This window comes from Solea senegalensis, linkage group LG11 (genome assembly GCF_019176455.1).
Source record: "Solea senegalensis isolate Sse05_10M linkage group LG11, IFAPA_SoseM_1, whole genome shotgun sequence".
In the NCBI taxonomy this organism is placed as follows: Eukaryota; Metazoa; Chordata; class Actinopteri; order Pleuronectiformes; family Soleidae; genus Solea; species Solea senegalensis.
Genome location: NC_058031.1, coordinates 11,812,437 through 11,828,382, shown reverse-complemented (window position 1 = coordinate 11,828,382; position 15,946 = coordinate 11,812,437). Strand labels below are relative to the sequence as shown.

Below are 15,946 nucleotides of genomic sequence, written 5' to 3'. Positions count from 1 at the left end.
TTATGGCAAGGTGGTTAGTCAGCCATATTCCTGAGGTGACAAAGTCACAAGAGATTATTTTAATTTCTTCCTTACGTGGTCTTTAAAAAATGCAACTACAGTACAAAAAGTATCTGGATGAGTCATTTATGTCATATTCAAATGTTTCATCAAAAGCGGGCGTAGAGTCTTCACATCAGTCAAAGTGCAGGCGTGTGACTTTTCCTGTGCCACACATATGCACGCACCAGCAGAAGCTCCATCCCTCTCTGTAGGCACTTGCTCTAATGAGGCTCGGTGAGAAGAGGAGGCCGTGGAGCCACCACGCACTTCACGTACAAGCCTCTGCCGCCCGTCTTCTCCCCCTCATCCACAGAACCAGGCGTCATCTTTGATTCCCAGCTCGGCTGCTGCTGCCGCCGTCGTCTTCTTCTCCTCCTCCTCCTCCTCCTCCTCCTCCTCCTCTCTGTGTGGACGCGTCCTGGTTCGGCAGCAGCCTGTGAGAGGCGTCGTGCGAGTACTGGCCCTCTGCTCGACACCTGGAGCAGCAGTAGCAGAGTGCCGTGCACAGGCGTGTGCGCATGGGCTTGGTGAACAACACAAACAGGATGCAGTTGGCTGCTCCCTGTGAGGTGTTGCCAATACCCTGTGGGAGCAAACGAAAGAATAGAGTGGCAGCAAAAAATTCTTATTATAAATGATTACATTTAAAATTTCTTATTTTACCGACTAATACCTATGAATAATATTAATGCAAAAATTATAAGATTTTACACCCAAATTGGCAATATGATGAAATAAAATATTATTCCATTATAAAATATTAAATTTTTGAACCATTTAGCAATGCAGGTTTTTGCCATTGAAAAACTGTTGATATAATTATTGAGCAACTTTTCAGGAAATTGTCGTGACGACTGTGTGGTGATTCACAGGCAATCATATCCTCAAACCTTCAACACTAAGTAATTATCACTTTTTTTTGCCATTATATACACCAGTTTCCCACATTCATAAGCAGTTATAATTTCAGAGGATTATTAACATCAACGAATATGACTAATATCTTGCCAAAGTGAGCACCAAAAGCCGCAACTTACACTATAAAAGTCGACAATGATTAATTACAATGATTAATTTGGACATTTGATGTGAGAAACTATTTTGCTGGGCTGCAACAATTATTTTAGTATCGAGTGATTACTAAATTAAATTTACTAAATTATTTTGTACTAATTAAAACAACGCCAACGATTTTTCTTTAAATGTGAATATTGGAGTTTCTTCACTCCATAAAACTAAAAGAAATTATTTTGGTTTGTGGACAAAACAAGACATTTGAAAACATAATTTCTAAGTTTGAGAAACACTGATCAACAACTAAATGACTAAATATTTGTTAGTTGCAAGTTTCAATTCAATTCAAGTCAAAGGGGCCTTTGACTTGAATTGTCATGGCAAAAAAAAGGGGGTTACACTGTACACACTAACAAAATCTAAATAAAGCAGCATTAACAGGGCAAGTGACTCGCAGAATAAACATTAAAGTGAGAGGAGATCAGCAGATACTTGACTCACATGTAAGGTGACGAGCACTGGGCTCTGTCTGGCTGCAGAGCCCGCCAGCAGCAGGATGAAGCGCACCGTGCTCCAGATGCGCAGGACAATGAAGATGATAGGAATGAATGTCAGCTTCCTGTCAGCCATGGAGGAGAAGGAGTGGGACGGTGGCCTGTTGGCCAAAATGGGCCGGTACTCGGACAGGGCGGCATGCTGCGGACGCAGCGTGACACAAGATTTTATTAAAAAATGTTTGTTTTTATTTTTTCTGTGAGTTTACTGTGCCGGAGGACAAACCAATCAACAGGCTGAGACCTGGTTTGGACCTCACCGCGATGTGGATGTGCCTCTTGATCAGGATGTAGAGGACAGGGAGGGTGAGGTAAGCCAGAAACTCCCAGATCTTTCCAGTCAGCAGCATCCACAGGACACGGTCAGGAGCATTGATGCTGACCCAGCACCAGCCCACGGACACCTCAGACGCATCATAGCCAATCTTGTTCAGGCACACGGCTGCAACAGTGATGATGAGAGGAACGCCCCAGCTGGACAAAACAACACGCTTTACACATGTAAATGTTTGCAGAGTTCAACAAGACATGTGACTCCATGTGGTAGATTATCTTGAGCTTAAGGCTTTTGTGTGACACAGTGCACAACACTGCAGTGTCAGCTAAACAATAACATTATTTATTTTAGTGTCTGAGGAAGCCGTGTTGGTCATGTTCCTCCCTGAGGGAGCAGTTTTCTCCTTCTTCATTGAACACTCTAAATCAGAGGTCCTAAAGTTGCGGCCCGTGGGCCACATGTAGCCCTCTAATTGATTTAATGTGGCCTGCCATTTTAATAATAAGTCATTATGGAGTTATTTCTGTATGTTTTTTTAAAATTAATAAAATTAATTTGCATCTTTAATTCATTTTATTGTAAACTATACATCCCTCCATATCAATGCAAATGCCTTTATTTTGAAATTCTGTGAAATATAAAAAAAATTGACGTTGCCACATCATGACGGAAAAAAATCATGATATAATTTTATGCTCATATTGACCATCCCTACTGAACGAATGCCATTCCCCCCCAAATTTGTTTTTATTTTTTTTCACTTGACCAGCCCCTTACTGACCAGACTAGATGGGGTTAGGGTTAACCCTAAACTTAATCAGAAAAGAGGTTTGGCCTCATTAGGACCAGTGTTTATGCCAGAAAAGGTTCTAAAGAGGTAACAAATACAAGTACACACTTGTATTTGTGTGTGTGTTGTGTGTAGAAGCCTCGATGAATGGCTCTGCTGTGTGATCTTCAGCTCAATAGAACAACTGAGAATTCACAGAAACAAAATTAGAATGACCTCAACAGACATGTTCCTGTGGTCAAAAATAGATCAATTATACAGTGAAACTGCTGCCTCCTCACAGCTTCTCAATCAACACAGATGGCTCATTAATGTCACGCTAAAGAGAATGTTGAGGCGCATGTAACAAACTCCATACTCTGCATTTGAGTTACATACATTGTGCTCATGTCCAGCACAAGTGAACTGCAGTACAGCCACAAAATGCAGCTTGAAGATACAAGATCATAAGTGCCATTCAACAAAATGTTACTGTGAAATACAAACAAGTCAGAGCATTGTCAAATGAATTCACACGCTGCAGCCCATCAGCTCCACGTTCTCACTATAGCAGTGTTAAGACCTTGTGTCGCAAGGTGGGAACATTACTGTGCTACACACTGTGCTAACAAACAAGAAAGGTGCAAACAGGTTGGCGTACGACTAGAAACACAAAGAAGTGCCCGTAAAAAATGTAATTTAAAGTCAGGAGTTTGAGAGGATGAACACTTCTTACTAAGACAGTCATATGGTTTTCTTAACGTCATGTAATCACATTAGTGCTTCGAGTCCACAGCTCAATTAAGGTGTGCATGTTTCTGTTCAATAAAATCAACAACAACAAAAAAGTTACAGACTGCAGCTTTAACTCTCTTAAACTGCTCATGATATATAGGCCATGCTCTTTCTAGTTTCTAAAGATTGGCATTGGTCATGTATACAGTATATCATACATACTGTACATACATATATATATATATATATATATATATATATATATATATATACACATACATACACATATATACATATATATATACCCATGTACACTGTATACACATGAACACACACACACACACACACACACATCTTTTACTATGAATAGTATCTAGTGCTTTTTATAGATAAAAGTACAGTCCATACTCAGCAGTAGTAGCAGCAGTAGCAGCAGCAGACACTCACCTGACCAGGTGAAAAACCAGCACCAGACTGTCAGCGACTCTTTGGCTGGACCTGACGATGAAGACGTACAGGTAAATGGCGATGGCCACAGTCCAAAAGAAGGAGCTGGTGTTTGCGAAAGTGGACACGGCTCCTTGGACGACGCAGTCCACCGAGTTCGTGCGGAAAACGCTCCACACTCCGTATGCGTACGAGACGGCGGACAACCAGTCCGACACGGAGAGGAAGACCAGCAGTCTCCGCGGAGTGGTGCGTAAATCTGACCACGCGATGAAGGTGACGATGATGAGAGAGGAGCCCACGAACGACAGCGCGCAGGAACACAGCACGACCACCTGCTCAGAAAAGTAAACAACCGTCTCATTTCCGTTTGCCATCGTCGCGAGTGATTGGACAAACAGCTGCTGTCACCGCATGGACGCGCATACAACTCGTGCTACACTCTTCTTTAAACACACTGGGACACTTGTGAAACGCCGAGTCCACTCGAGCCATGTGACTCCACGGACTTACTTCATGTTTTCTTTTTAAAGGCAGCCACACAAATCTTTTCCTCCAGGCTTTAAGCTCTTCCCTCCTCCTCCTCCTCCTCCTCCACGCGCCAACCCGGAACCCAGAGCAGCAGAAGTTGGAGTCAGCTGGCGGAGAAGTGACCGGTAAAGTTCTATTTTAGGCTCTAGTGATCTTTGCTGGTGTGAGGGAGCCTGGTAAAACTGTTGCATCACACAGGCTCTGAATCATAAGAGCTGAAGACACTTTGTTAACATGGCTTTTCCATTATACACTCACCAGCCACTTTATTAGGTACACTGTCAACAGCCAATCACATGGCAGTAATTTAAGGCCTGTAGACATTGTCAAGACAACTGAAGCTTTATGTATTAAGTAGGGCTGCAACTAACGATTATTTTCATAATTGAATAATCTGACGACTATTTTATTGTTTTATCCATAAAATGTTGGACAAAATGTGGACATGATGATGTTCTCAAATGTCTTGTTTTGTCCAGAACCAAAATGATTCAATTTGAATGATTTCTTTGTTACATGGAGCACAGAAAGCAGAACATATTCACATTTAAGAAGCTGGAAATCAGAAAACTTGTTTTAATAATGGAAAAAAAACACTCAAACAGATGAATTGATAATCAGAATAGTTTATTTTACTAAAAATTGTTGTAGTCCGTAATATTTTCCTTATGAATTCACCAGCTGGTTCAAAAACATGTACTTATGCACTTTAGGCAAGGGCCTTGCTTTACAGAGGCCGCCATCTTGTGATACATATTTCTACAGCAAGCCAGAATGGACAAATTAGAGTGTGCACTTTCCACCTTGCAAATGAAGATGAACAACATCCTTTCTCCTCTGGCTACATTCCCTTTCTTGGCTAGTGTAAGTTTGTTTATCTTTACACTTTCAACTGCACTTCCTGCAGTCTTCCTCTGAAGCCAAGGAAAAGAATGAAGTCAGAGTCTTATATTGTGAGCTAGAATGAACCTTTTTGGACTGTGACATTATTTCTGGTTTGTGAAGCCCAAGGTCATTCCCTGACGATGATGATGGCGGGAAGGTGTTTGCATCTGTTGCAATCCGCAGTAGATAAATCTGCTAAATAAGCATAGTCTCAATATTGATGAAAATATCATTGGGACTGTCATTTTGGCTATAACTGAGAATCCCTGTGTTGAGTTTACAAATAATCACAACACATCATAAATATGTATTTAGAAAAGTCAAAAGTCATATTTTATTAGATTCCATAAATTTGGTACATGGGTTATCTGCAAGTTTTGGGCGGTACATGGATTAGTTAGTGGATTAGTGGCAACAGGTGCTGAGTTCCATTCTGTGTGGAGTTGGTATGTTCTTCCCGTTTCTGCATTGGTTTCGTCCGATCTCTCCATTTTCCTCCCACCATCATGAAAACGTAATTGCAGCAGCTCTGATCGACTCTCCATCACACCACAAATTTTGTTGGGCAGTTTCAGATGTATCATGACTATAAAGATCCTTTTCCTCATGTAAACACAGAGCAGATAAAATAAAAAGTCATATATCTTTTATATGAATTTTGTAAAATAAAAAAAACGTGTCCTCACTTCTTGATAAAAAACTGTCTGAAACCACTTCCCCAAATTCGTAATGTCTTTAAAGATAAATACTGATTCTTTATGTTACGGTTTTTTGCACACGTTGACTCCAAATTCAAGGATACAAATGGTAAAATAATCGTTTTAAAACAGAATCGCAAATGAGAGATTCAAGTTGTCTGTAAAATGATATACTTGAATAATATTAAATCAAATTCCATTGACTATTGAATATCTTTTTCTTAACTAATGCTGTGAACTAAGAAATATTTTCAATATTTAATTACATTTTCCAGTGAAACTAAGGTAGGAACTTATTTTAGAGAAGTTCACAGTCATGAAAAAAAAATCACTCTTAAATAAAAAAAAAAGAGGAAACAAAACAAAATAATTTGAGGAAGAGGAAGAAGCAGCACCGTTAACTTAGGCACTAATTGAAATTATTCTCAATATTAAGCTTGTGGATTGAATGCATATGCACCAGAATCACAAAAAAAGTATATTCATGATGGGTTTAAGCATGAGAAAAAAACGTCTGACCACGTTTTGACGAGCAGCGGTTAAGTCTTTGCTTTTTTACCAAAGACCTGAGGGGCAGCAAAGCAGCGACGCCATCATGTGAGAGAAGGACCTCAGTGTTTCTGCAAAGGAACACTGAGGTCCTGCTGCAGGCACCACACAATCCACACAATACTGTAGACAAAATATGCTGTATGTGTGATAGATGGATAGATAGATAGATAGATAGATAGATAGATAGATAGATAGATAGATAGATAGATAGATAGATGTGAAAACAAACAGAAGACAATTATAAATCGCTTTTATGAAACCTTTATTTTTTTAAAAGCCACATTATTAGTCTACAACTGACCATATCCACTTGTTATGTGATAACGTCCAGAGAAATACACACAACGTGCATTTGCAACTGTAAAATATGAAATCCCAAAAGTTTTCTCAGTGAAAGGAATTTATGGATTGTCTCAAATGACTAGTTCATACAAATGTTCTATGAAAAAGAACATTATGTGTGGTGGGAAGCTGTTTTCTGTCACAAGATGGCAGCAGAGGACCAAGTGTTAAATAAAGTTTGACACCTCGATCCCAAACATTTCACAGGCCGTAAATGAAAACAGGCCATCTATCATCGGTTAATTCTGTTTATAGCTCTGGTTAATTTCTACTGTGTCAGCACACGTGTGAAAACTTACAGTAGCAGCAGGAGGACCGCGTGCTTTGCTGCACTCACTTTGCTGATCCGCGTTTTCCCCTCACTCTCATTTGTCTCGCAGACGTGAGCGGCTAAGATCCCGGGGCTTTTTTATTGTGAAGAATTTCTGCGGCAGTATACTTGCTGATTGCTTCGTTCTCACTCCTCACAACAACCAGCTAAGACACTGCCAGAGAAACACCCACAGCACCCCGCATCCCGCCGCCTGCCTCCACCTGTGAGTCTGGCTCTGTGGACGCTCACACTTTTCCATGCCCAGCTTTGTGGTGGGGGACGGTGTGGTCACACGCCGACATCTAGAGGCTCTGTAGAAGAAGCAGAAAATAGTGTTTGAGTAGAAACTGCTTCATGGAATCAACTTGACCACATTTCCATGTGCACTTAATCTTCCTAATCTAAAATAAAGATACTGTCAGACGCCCCTCCTCCCTCAGCTTTTACATCACTGTGATGCATAAACACAGTTGCTATGATTGTGAATGAATACCGATCGCTGATAATAGTCTTTCAAACAACATTTAAAAACTGCTCTTATTGTGGGGCAGACATTTGCAGCTCGCACTCTCATCCTTGGCGGGGTTTTCTCTCTTTAGTGAAGCATTTACTCCATTTCCCGATATTACTGATACTGAGTAATGTGTCGTCTCATCCTTAGCACTGATGAGTATACGCTCCTCCTCCTGTAGTGACCCAAGTCTCCTTCCCTAAACAGATCCTTGATACCTTTTCTAGCAATTTCTGCAGCATCACTTTAAGTGCACACAACTTGGACAAACACAAGCACCACGGCTGATCTAAGAATAGACTTACCATGACTCATTATTTTAGCAACAAAAAGGACAGTTTGACTTTTCTCTCATGTTTTTCGTGTGTCTATTTTCATATCAGAAGGCCATATTTCGAGAAAGTTCCGCTAAGAGTCAAGGTATGACAACGAAAATGTCGTTCCTGTCGCTTGTGTTTGCTCGCTGCAGTGCTATTTTGAGCCGACCTACCACTCCATACTGTCCTCTCCCCCTGTGGACTCTGCTCTGCTGTCAGGACAACATGGATACTCGACAGTGTTATCCACCCAATCGGGGAAGAGGGGGAATTATGAAGGAGACGGAGAGGTGTCGGGGGGGAAGTTTGGAAAACATACGCCCTTAGTTTTACTGCTGACTTCCACAGTGGGGGCTCTCTGTGGCCCTCTGTGTCTTTTATGATAAAGTCTTTGCTTGTATAACTAAAAAATTCCTTAATTGACCATTTGGACATCATATGATGTCAGTGAAAACTGATATTCCAAAGAAATCCATATGAAATACCTTGTCTGCCCCTGTGGTGTCTGCAGACAAACAAAAGGACGCCTCTCAACCTGTCTTCAGCGTCCAAACAACTGTGTCTCTTTGTGGTGAGCCAGACACTGCCTTCACTGAGCACATGACGACAGGAATTCCATCCTGCTCGGAGCTTGACGTAATCTCTAATAGAGGATTGAGGAATACCAGTGAAAACAACACCCAGTTCTAAATGAATGAGTGGCTGCTTCACTGCTTCACTGCTTCACACGGTAAACACAAGCAGCAGGAGCAGAGACGCTGAGCCTCGGTTCTCTAATCTGCCCACAGACGTCTCAGGCCTCGTGCTGGGTTCAGCCTTTTTGTCTCCATATTTCCGTCCTGTTGTCTAAACAAGAACGTATTTATTTTAAATGGGGACCTGGAGGTTTAACTGTCAGCTTTAACACACCTTTGTTGAGACTGCATTGTTATCGGATGAAATTATAGGCATGAATGTAAACATAGCTGTCACTGCATTGTTGCCAGAGAAATGGATGAAACCGAATGATTAGAATGATATCATTTTCATTATTGATTGATTTTTCGTGGTCTAAAATTGGTCATGTGTCAATGTTATTCAGTTCACCCTCACATAGGCAAAGGAAAAATACAGTATGAAGCTGCATAAACAGAAAACGAATATATATATAATATTGTTATTATTTGATTTGCCTCCACTCGAGTACAAAATGTGAGTATGTATAATGTTTAAAGTTATACTTGCTGCTCATTTTTCATGTCTGATGATACTGGCATTAGACATCAAAGTCTGGTGTAGATGTCAATATAATTATCACCCTGATACAGATTTTTTACAAAGTTTCACTCATCTGATGTGATTGTCTTTCTTTCTGTTATCTATATGTATCTATGTCAGGAGTGTCAAACATATGGCCTGCGGGCCAGAATCGGCCCACCAGAGGGTCCAATCTGGCCCCTAATCATCATGTGAAATACTATATTTTCTGTGTTTTGTGCCTTTGTAGATTCACATGTGTTAATGGTAAAGTTAGGCATTATGTTGTTGAAATTGACCTTATTTTTCTCAAGAAATGTTACTTACATTTGTGAAAAGATACTTCATTAAATGCAAAACAAACTGCACTGTTTGTGGCCCCTGAACTAAAATGAGAAAAGACACCCGTGATCCCTGAGTATGTAGGGGTTTTGGTTCACACCAGATTTGATGTTTTCCTGATATCTGATCCTGATTTTTGACCAGGATCACAGCGACACTGATACTGAATAGTGGCTCATTCCTACAAATCCTGAAACAATAATGACCTGCTTTGTCAGCCATGGCTTCAAATGAAGTCCTGTTTGGACTGTAACTCGTGTTTATTATAAGCATTGATTATTGTCCATCTAATTGTTCAGTCAGTATGAAATGTCAGATCCTAATGTGCCACCTCCATGTTTTGTTTTGCTAATTAATACGCTTAAATACCTCCCACAATATTTACTGTATAGTGAAAGGCCTAAATGAAAGAGAGCAGTGGGAAAGAAATCATTTAGATTATTTATACATATCGTATATATAACATCTGCATGCTATAGTTCACATAGCGCACACAGTGTTTGTGTCGTAGTTGCATTTAAGTCTCCATGGGTCTCCCTCTTGAGTTTACAGTTCCTGACACGTTCAAGCAGCAATTCTCCTCAGCACCAGTGAAGATCACATCACGATTACACACACACACACACCTAGCCAACCCTATAGACTATGTCACCTATGTTTTATGAATATACTGGCTCCTTCTGTTGTCAGGCCTCAGATGGAAAAAAACAAACTCACCCAGCTGTCTACTTCACTTCACACTTCACATCCTCCACTGTGCACACGTTGTGGTTGCTCCTACAGCCACGCTCTCCTGCTCCACTTCCACTCCTCAGACCTAATCAGCCTTAAACTAACTGTTATGATGTTAGTAATAATTGTAGAGCCATGTTTCTGATATCAAGCCTGGCACTGGAGCTTAGCAGGTTTTACATACTGTATGTGTATTGATTTTGTTTTTCATCTCAAATGATCAATTCAAGATCAACACTGCAGGCCTTTTTATCTTGATAGAAAACATTCAGAAGCAGTAAAACCAGGGGTCATGAGTTGTTGTTTTTTTTTTCCTTTCAATCTTTTAAATACATATTTTGGATCATGTGTTTGTTTATCAGTGTTGTGTCAAACTGTTGTGTTAATAATTCAATGGCACACACTGTCCTTGGTTACCAGAACACAGAGTTGCCTCAGTAACTGTCGGCTTGCTTGGCGACACACAGGTTAAATACACCGATCCTTGTGCACGGGACATTATAATTTGACTGATGTGTGAGATTGATGTGTGCATGGGTTTTCAGTGCGGAGCTAATCAGTAACACGCTGTGATTTATGTGTCGCACTGTGGACACTGTGGTTCACATACAATTGGCATTATCTGCTGGTCGATGTGCAGCGGGTGTAATCTAATAATACTCCATGTCTCAAAGACCAGACTTCCTCTTTATCACCTAATATCGAGTCATTGATGTTGATATCAATATTTATTCCTTGTCCCCCCGCTTTATCCTCTACATGAGGGTCATGGAGCCGCTGAAGCCAGTCCTAGCTGGGGGTGTCATAGCCTGGACAGGGTTGCCAGTCCATCGCAAGGACATTTGATACCAATATTCTGAATCAAATTTCTGTACCTAAGGAGTAATGTCATCAGCGTCAGTGAAAAATGCAAAGATGTGACATAAAACGCAGACAACTTAAATCAAACAACTCTGTGGATAAGATCAATATATTTGTTTATGCTCATTAAACTGCTTTAAGTCTGTAAAAATGTCCTGTAGCTTAAAAATAAAACGTAGGTTAGCATTTATTACTAATGATGACAGTGTGGTAAAAAAAAGGACATACTATTACAGTTATACCATGTTTGGTAATTAGAAACACTATAGATTAACAAAAGTTTATTTATGTCGCATGAAAATGTTTATGAAGCAAAATTGATATTGCATAAAGTATAAGTTAAGGCACATATTTCTTTGTTATTACCAAGCTATTACCTGGTGATTATATGACCAAAATATGACCTGCCTATTACAAACTTATTATTACAATATGAACTTATTGGTTCTGTCATGTGTAAAGTAATTTATTAGAAGTATCTAATAATAATACTAATAGAAAAGTTAAATCGACGTCCAGATATATCTATTTATACAATCAACTTTTTAAATAAAAATTCATTCCCAGCCCTAGTTATGATTGAGCATAACTAGGACACAAGCATAAACTAAAATCAGCACTCTCTCTCTCTCTCTCTCTCTCTCTCTCTCTCTATCTATCTATCTGTCTCTTCCTCTTGTTGGTATTTAAGCAGATACAAATCAGAAGACATGAGGAACTCTGACCACTTTAACTCTTTGTTGTCTGCGTTTCGTCTGTGTCTCCTGCAGGCAGGAAGAAAATCAGCTAATCTTCTGTGAGGATCAAACTCTAATCAGACTGAGCTCAGTGAATCCCTGCAGACTTGTGAAAGGGTCAGTGGTGGTGCCCTGCTCCGTCTATCTGTCTGTCTGTCTGTGTCTGTGTTTGTATGTGTGGAGGTTACTGTGCCACTGTGTGACTGGTTACTGTGTGTGTGTGTGTGTGTGTGTGTGTAACCTTTGTTTTTCGTTACCATGGCATTGTGCTCTAGCGCCAAGATGCAGACACTTCAGATGAACATTTCCTCACTCATTCGCCAGTCAGCCTCAGATGTTATTAGGCAGATTTGAAGGCCTCTTTGGTGCTTCTTCTGATTTCCAGACACTAATCAAAGTTTCTGAAGTGCAGTAGAGCTGTTCTGTTTCACAGACATGTTCAGTTATATTCACGCACAGATTTGACACTCACCGGGCAGCGAGGCAGCGGTGGCTCCTCCATCCACGCTCGTCTTCAGCCAGTGTTGACATCAGCAGGAGTGGGTCAGTGGGTGCTGCCGCCAGGCCTCTCTCCCGTGTTTGCGTGTGTCTGTCACTTCACTTGGCAAACTGTTGACCCACAGTCTCTCTCTCTCTCTCTCTGTCTGTGTCTGTGTGCAGCTCTCTCTCTCTCCCTCTGCTACTCTCAGGCAGCACAACAAGTCAAGACATGTTCCAACACAGCACCACAAGCCGGACCTGCTGCATGAGCCTGCTCCTAGGCCAGAGGGGGAGGAGCAGAGGATCAGAGAGGGGGGAAACCCAGAAAAGACCCAGCATGACTCAGCCTGCTTCAGTCAGTTAAGATGCACACATTCAACACAGGAAGGACACGTTTAACAATAGATTAAAGTAGATTAAGGAGATGAATGAAAAAGCATTGAGAAAAATTGAGAAAAGTGTTTTTTGGAAAGCATTGACTCGGCAGATCTTTGTTGATGTGTCATATATCTTTTAGAAATCCACTTGTGCCGCACACACTGGCCTCTTTCACTTTGAAAGCCGTTCATGGTGTCGTTTGTCTTTCTTGGCTAATGCTGACCCCGGGTTGATGCCGAGTAGATTAAAGTCAATTTAATATCTTAAAATTCATCCGCAGCATTGGATTTCATTCATACTCATATCAGCAAGTTGATCTGCGTTATCTTTAACGCCAGCAGAATGAATAGTTTATAGACGCTGTAACCCTGCACCGGCACTCCATATTAATGAAAGCTGCTGATTCATTAAGTCCTGTTGTACAGTACTCGCAGTAGGTCACGTCAGTTACAAATGTGAATCAATTATATGACCATAACCGTCGCAGGAAATACAAAAGCAGAGATACGTGCAAAATGTGAATATTTTCCCGAAGCCGTTGAATGTCAAATCTGAATTTAAAAGCAGCGGAGAAAGAATCCTCTCTGATGCGAAGGCTGTTTACTGTTGTCAGTGAGATGCATCCACTGTGAAAAACCTTCACCAATCACAAGTGCTCATTATGCGGAGCTGCTCTGATGCTAGTCTTGTTTTTTTTTTTTTTTACTAGAGGAGGAGTAATGCTAGTTCATCACTGCTGTAGCAGAAGTTGATCACTAGGCAGAATCTGGGTGCAGCAGCAAGAAACCAGCTCAGCAAAACTCACCTGCTATACAATAAGGTCTGAGTGTGGCTGCCTGAGCATCTCTAAAGCAGCACACTGTATTTCACTGGCACTGCTCCTCACTGCAGCTCTTTCATTGACGACCTTATCAATGAAAGAGCAAAGTCACTATGATGTACCGCCAAGAAATAACTCTTTTGGAGCTTTACTCTGAGCTTTGTCTTTTACCCTCTGACGGCCAACATGGAAGCAGCACAGCTACTTTGTAGGAGAGCAGATGATGCGCACTTGCCTGCAGATAGTGTCATTTATCAGGAGTGGTAATGTGGAACTGCACAGCTGTAGTTCTGCAGACTGAGTTGGATCTTAATCTGTGGGAGCACAAGCTATATGTTTGCACAAGATGAGGGAAATCTGGACAATGATTAAGCTAGCTCGCTTGGAGGAAATCATTTTTTTGCCCTTCAATAGCCAGAAAGGAAATCAAAAATCAAATCAAATAAAGATTTAATTAAGTTGTCTTTCTACCTGGGACCCAGATTGCAGGTGAGACCTGTCTCCTTTGCATCTGTGTCACTCTGGGGGGGAATCAGGGGAGAGGGAACCCTGAGCCCAGCAAGTTCAATGCTTGCTGCATTGATTACATCATCGGGACTGGAATGGGACAATGCACCATCAGGAGTGTGTGTGTGTGTGTGTGGGGGGTGGGGGGGTGGGTGTGGGGGGGGGCAAAAGGCTAATCTTGCCATTGCCTCCTTTTGGGCAGAACGTATCAGTTCAGTCCAGTCCAAAGTGACCGTCTCATCTGTCTCACGTTCCCCGCCACATTGTCATGTGACTGAGAGACTGTCTGTGTCTGAAACAGGATGATAGTCCTGTGTGTGTGTGTGTGTGTGTGTGTGTGTGTGTGCGTGTGTGTGCGCACGCACGCACTTGTGCATGTGTGCTGCTAGAGGCCAGCACTGCAGGAACTCAACTGCTGCAGGACACTGCAGGATTGCTGTTCTGCTGCTCTCTCTCTCTCTCTCTCTCCCTCCCTCCCTCCCCCTCTCTCTTTCTCTCTCGCTCTATCTTCACTCAGGCAAATCGCTCAAGGAGGATAGTGAGAGCATGTGCTGCATACTTTTTCAGCAGGAGAGAGGAGGGTGGGGGTAGCAGAATCACAGAGGTGCAAAGCATGCTGGTGAGATGCTGTGCTGGGCAACTGTACCTTAGAGAGAGACTACAGTGGAGAAATTGGAGATGAGGAAGGAGGAGGAGGGAAGAGGAGGAGGGTAGAAGGTGGGGGAGGGCAGAAAGTGAGGTGCAAGGAACATCAGGTGAGTGCGGCAGTTTTGTCTGCTGGCAGTGCAGCACCCACCCCCTGTGAGGGTGTAAGCAGGAGAACTGCAGATGTTCAAAGATGATGTCAGGCTCCGGATGTGGCGCGGCGGACCCTTAGTGCAGTTTGCTATCACACCTCATATTTGTCTGTCTGCAGTGAGGAGAGATGCTCTGGACTCACACCTCACTAAGAGCCAGCTGGCGACGAGGGCCGGTGTTTTCAAGGTCTTAGCACAGTTACCTAAGGTGAACCCGGAGCCGACTGAGCCTGCATACATGCAAAATCGCCCGTGCTGGATCCATGTTCCAAAGCTCCCTGACTAGTTTCAGAGCACAATTTGAACACAGAATTGCTGTTGTATGGTGCTTTTAGAAACAATTTTACGTAGTTTTCGGAAAAAGATTTGAAGTTGTGCAATGGCAACGCAGTAACACACAAAAGACAAAAGTAGCACAGTTTACTTTCCAAACAGTGAGTTCCTGAGTTACTGCTGCACTGCTGCATAACCCAGTGTAAGAGTCGCTCTGCTTTAAGAGACATTTTCCGTTTGGGTTTTTAATCCAAGTTAAAAATAAATGAATACATCAGCAATCAAATATTCTTCCTCTCACACTGCTTTTGACAAACCCTTCAAAAAGAACCAGAACCCCTTTATATGACTGTGAAAGTCCTAGTAGCTGGAGCACAACTTCATGACTGCACCACAGCTCCCCTGTCCCATGCAGGCCACTCTAGCCTCATTCTCATTTCCTCATTTCAGACACTGACGATGCACAACCACTGAAAAAATGGATCTTTCTTACCGGTATTCGGTTTTATATATGCGACTAACACAAGCTGCTAAATATAAAGCCACAATTACATAAGAAAAGTAAAGATTTATTCTCTTCTAAGGGCAAAGTCAGCAGTTGGTGGTGAGCCCTTTCAATCAGCAGCTATCTGACACACCAGCTGCTATTTCCAGCCTGTACCATGTGTTAAACATGGATGAGGGAACGGTGGAGTCTGACTGCTAACCAGCTGGCTGATGCTGCCTGGTTTTTACTGGTGCAGAGGAAGCTGGAACTGATGAGACAGAAGCAGCCAAGGGGGCTTCAACACTGCAG

The 15,946-nt window shown here is 41.9% G+C and overlaps 1 protein-coding gene and 2 long non-coding RNA genes across 3 annotated transcripts; 1 reads left to right on the top strand and 2 right to left on the bottom strand.

The window, feature by feature from the left end:
- Positions 1 to 110: 110 nt before the first annotated feature.
- gpr157 (G protein-coupled receptor 157) lies at positions 111 to 4,408 on the bottom strand. The gene is made up of 4 exons (XM_044037528.1): positions 3,839 to 4,408; positions 1,871 to 2,084; positions 1,558 to 1,752; positions 111 to 625 (listed from the first exon to the last, which is right to left on the bottom strand). Exons 1-4 carry the CDS (start codon positions 4,213 to 4,215, stop codon positions 365 to 367), a joined length of 1,047 nt encoding a protein of 348 aa, XP_043893463.1. The 5' UTR covers positions 4,216 to 4,408; the 3' UTR covers positions 111 to 364.
- Positions 4,409 to 4,432: 24 nt separating this feature from the next.
- On the top strand, positions 4,433 to 14,202 carry LOC122776806. The gene is made up of 3 exons (XR_006361268.1): positions 4,433 to 4,494; positions 11,929 to 12,012; positions 12,556 to 14,202. It is a non-coding gene; the product is annotated as an uncharacterized LOC122776806 (long non-coding RNA).
- Positions 6,750 to 12,547, bottom strand: LOC122776807. The gene is made up of 2 exons (XR_006361269.1): positions 12,368 to 12,547; positions 6,750 to 7,470 (listed from the first exon to the last, which is right to left on the bottom strand). It is a non-coding gene; the product is annotated as an uncharacterized LOC122776807 (long non-coding RNA).
- Positions 14,203 to 15,946: the final 1,744 nt, after the last annotated feature.

Excerpts from the sequence above, each read along its gene's own strand:
- gpr157 (XM_044037528.1), bottom strand. The coding sequence starts at position 4,215 with ATGGCAAACGGAAATGAGACGGTTGTTTACTTTTCTGAGCAGGTGGTC. Across the intron at positions 2,085-3,838 it reads CTGGTTTTTCACCTGGTCAG|CTGGGGCGTTCCTCTCATCA; the intron begins GTGAGTGTCTGC and ends TGTTTTGTCCAG. Across the intron at positions 1,753-1,870 it reads AGAGGCACATCCACATCGCG|CATGCCGCCCTGTCCGAGTA; the intron begins GTGAGGTCCAAA and ends CTGCGTCCGCAG.